Below are 2,964 nucleotides of genomic sequence, written 5' to 3'. Positions count from 1 at the left end.
CAAAACAATACAGTACATCAGAACACTAAGGCAGTGGCTGTACATATCACCAAGAAGAGACTGGCAGATGTTGGATTTTTGCACACCAAATAAATCTCTACCTGTAGGGCATCTGCTTGCTGGGTACTAATTCTGATTTTGGGAATCCTGTAATCCCAAGGCGTGACAAGGATTTTCTGTGTGCTTTTGCCATGTGACTGGTTCTCTTCTTTGGATGGGAAAGTGACCACATAGTCACGCCAGTTCTTTTGTAAGATGCCCACAACTTTCCCTTTGAAAGAAGAATCAGACGGATTACATAGCAGTGGAGTAAAGAGAAGGGAAAGAACCCAATGGTGGCTTTTTGGCTTGATCTATCTATTAACAGTAAGCTCTATTGAACCTGTGAGGCAGTAAGAGAACTGCTAATATGATACAGTAAGCCAGTGGCTGACAATGCTGGGGAAACTACTGGCAATGCCAACTCATCCAAAAGCCCACTCCAAATATGACAAGATGCTGCTCCGCAGCCTTACCTGTGGGCATTGGTTCACAGCAAGCCTCCCCAGAGGTCTTTTCCTCTGCCTCATTCTCACAAAGGGCAGCAGTCCGTCCTTTCCATTCACTCCGTGGCAGTAATTCAACAGCAACAACATCACCGTGGATTGCCCGGTTCCGAGCTTTGGTGCCATAAATGAGGACATCAGTTTTGAGATCTGGGTGCAAATCAAGGAAGAATGAATCAGGAGGGCTGAAGGAATCAAGCGCTTTATTTATACTCCACCTTTCCCCCCACAAAACGGAGATTCAAGGTGGTTTACAGGATAAAAATACAAACAAAATTATGTGTAGCTCAAATACACACCCACACCCATCAGGATGGAGACAGTATGAAACTGCCTATAGAATTAAAAGCATTCAAAATAGTAACCGAAAACCACAGAATAAAAATTGTACAGTACACTACAACAGAAAGCCTTCTTTGTGAAAACAATCCGTTCCCAAATGCCTGCTGGAATAGAAAGGTCTTTTCATGCTAATGAAAGGACAGCAAAGAGATTGGCTGCCCAGATTGCCTAGCAAGGCATTTCAAGATGAGAACAGCCACAAGAAGGCACTTTTTTGCATCAAGAGGAACAGAATTTTTATTCAGTAACATTCTTATTTTGCACCTTCTACAGTTGCAGCCCTGGGGCAAAACCCAACCAAGCCAAAGCCAGTTTCACTTTACAGATCAAAAATAATGAATCAGTTCTCACCTTTTTCTTTGTTGCTGGCTCCTTGAAGTCGGACAAATGCTTCTACTTGTGCTCTGTGCTTATTTACATTCAGGACTCCCTGCAAGACATAAGATTTGGAACGATGCACAACTGATGCGCATATACCAGGCCTGTGGCAACTGTGACAATACAAAAGACTCTGCTCCAGAAAAGCAATTTGGTGCCCTCTCCAATAACTTCTTGTCCCTCCATAAAGACTCATTTGCTCTGAGGTACATTTGTACAGCTAGCTGGCTGGTGTAATTTTTTTTTAATACAGTCTTCTGTCTGCTGTAAGCATTTTCTTGTAGCTGTATTTTAATTATGTGATTTCAAGTGTTATTAAATTGAGACTTTGTTTTGTGAGCAGCACCAGGCATCCTTGAATGGAAGGGCGAGATTGAAATTAAGGGAAGCAAATAAATAGCTTGTGAGCACAATGCCAGATCTTCCAACTGATGGTTTTATTTCCCATCAGCTCTTTAATGACCTATAAAGGCCACCGGAGACATTTCGGCAAGAGTTTCCAATCTATCTTTTCTGGCACATACAATGCCCATTTTACGATGTCAGGGCAAAAGGGCAAGGAGGAGACAAAAGACTGATAAGAAAGGAACTTATTTACAGGAGATCCCAAGCGATATCTCTTTTATATCCCTACTCTAATCATTACCGCTTTGAGCATTTTACAGAAAGCAAGTGTAGGAATTTCATATAGAAAAATGATAAGCAGTGCCTCCTTCTCTACTCTTCTGTATGTCTGACGCTTTCAGATTAAGTACAGTTTTCTGGCTGCCAGGGACAAAAGCAGCCTAAACTTTGAAATGTCACTCTTGAAACCTCAGAGAAGTATGTATCAGAGGCTTGTAGACCTCCAGTATGTTTATCAGAGCCTCCTTGTGTGTATTCTCTGAAAAATATCCAGAGTTACAGAAAGTTTTGCTCTGTCTGTGCATACATGACGCATGTTACCTGAATGTATCTTCCTGATTTGATCCCGGCTTCCAGGGCTTCTATAGGAACATGCTCAGCATACTCCTTCCCTTTATTCTCTTGACTTTCGTTCTCCCGTTCGCGACGCGACTGGAGGATAGAATCGAAAAGGTCATGTGCGGCTTTTAAGTCAGGCCAGAAGTTGTCCAAATAATCCTGTGTAGACAGACAGAGGAGAAGAGAAAGAAAATTAGCACTGGAGGTTTTCTTAATGCCATGGCCCTTGAACTTGGGATCCAAAGAGGACATTCCAGCCAAGGATGGACATCCATGGAGGCATGGTATCCCCTGCTTTCTGGTAGCTGAGAATAACACCTTCTTGGTGCCTCCCAGAAGTGCCATTCTCTGTTTTCTCCCTGTAGATTAAATATTCTGCAATAGACCCAGCATGGTGTAATGGTTTGAATGTTGAACTAGGACTTTGGAGACCAGAGTTCGATTCTCTGCTCAGCCATTAAACCCACTGGGTGACCTTAGGCAAATCACATGCTCTCAGCCTCAGGGGAAAGCAATGACAAACCTCCTTTAAACAAATCTTGCCAAGAAAACCCTATGATGGATTCGCTCTAGGGTTGCCATAAGCTGGAAACGATGTAGAGGTACAGTACACAGCCACAACAATAGGGAACTCTGCAAGCAGGGCTTCAGGAGGACGGCAAAGAAATGGTTTTGGTGGGCCAGGTTATTCCCTCCCCAACCCTCCCACATCCTTGGACTAAGGACAAATTCCCAG

The 2,964-nt window shown here is 43.3% G+C and overlaps 1 protein-coding gene across 1 annotated transcript; it reads right to left on the bottom strand.

Moving 5' to 3' along the window:
• Positions 1 to 10: 10 nt before the first annotated feature.
• On the bottom strand, positions 11 to 2,657 carry LOC121918269 (DIS3-like exonuclease 1). Its single transcript, XM_042444349.1, has 4 exons — positions 2,211 to 2,657; positions 1,239 to 1,317; positions 516 to 695; positions 11 to 271 (listed from the first exon to the last, which is right to left on the bottom strand). The coding sequence occupies exons 1-4, from the start codon at positions 2,571 to 2,573 to the stop codon at positions 18 to 20; spliced, it is 876 nt and encodes a 291-aa protein (XP_042300283.1). The 5' UTR covers positions 2,574 to 2,657; the 3' UTR covers positions 11 to 17.
• Positions 2,658 to 2,964: the final 307 nt, after the last annotated feature.

This window comes from Sceloporus undulatus, unplaced genomic scaffold (genome assembly GCF_019175285.1).
Source record: "Sceloporus undulatus isolate JIND9_A2432 ecotype Alabama unplaced genomic scaffold, SceUnd_v1.1 scaffold_7338, whole genome shotgun sequence".
Taxonomy (NCBI): Eukaryota; Metazoa; Chordata; class Lepidosauria; order Squamata; family Phrynosomatidae; genus Sceloporus; species Sceloporus undulatus.
This window is presented reverse-complemented; position numbering and strand designations above follow the sequence as displayed.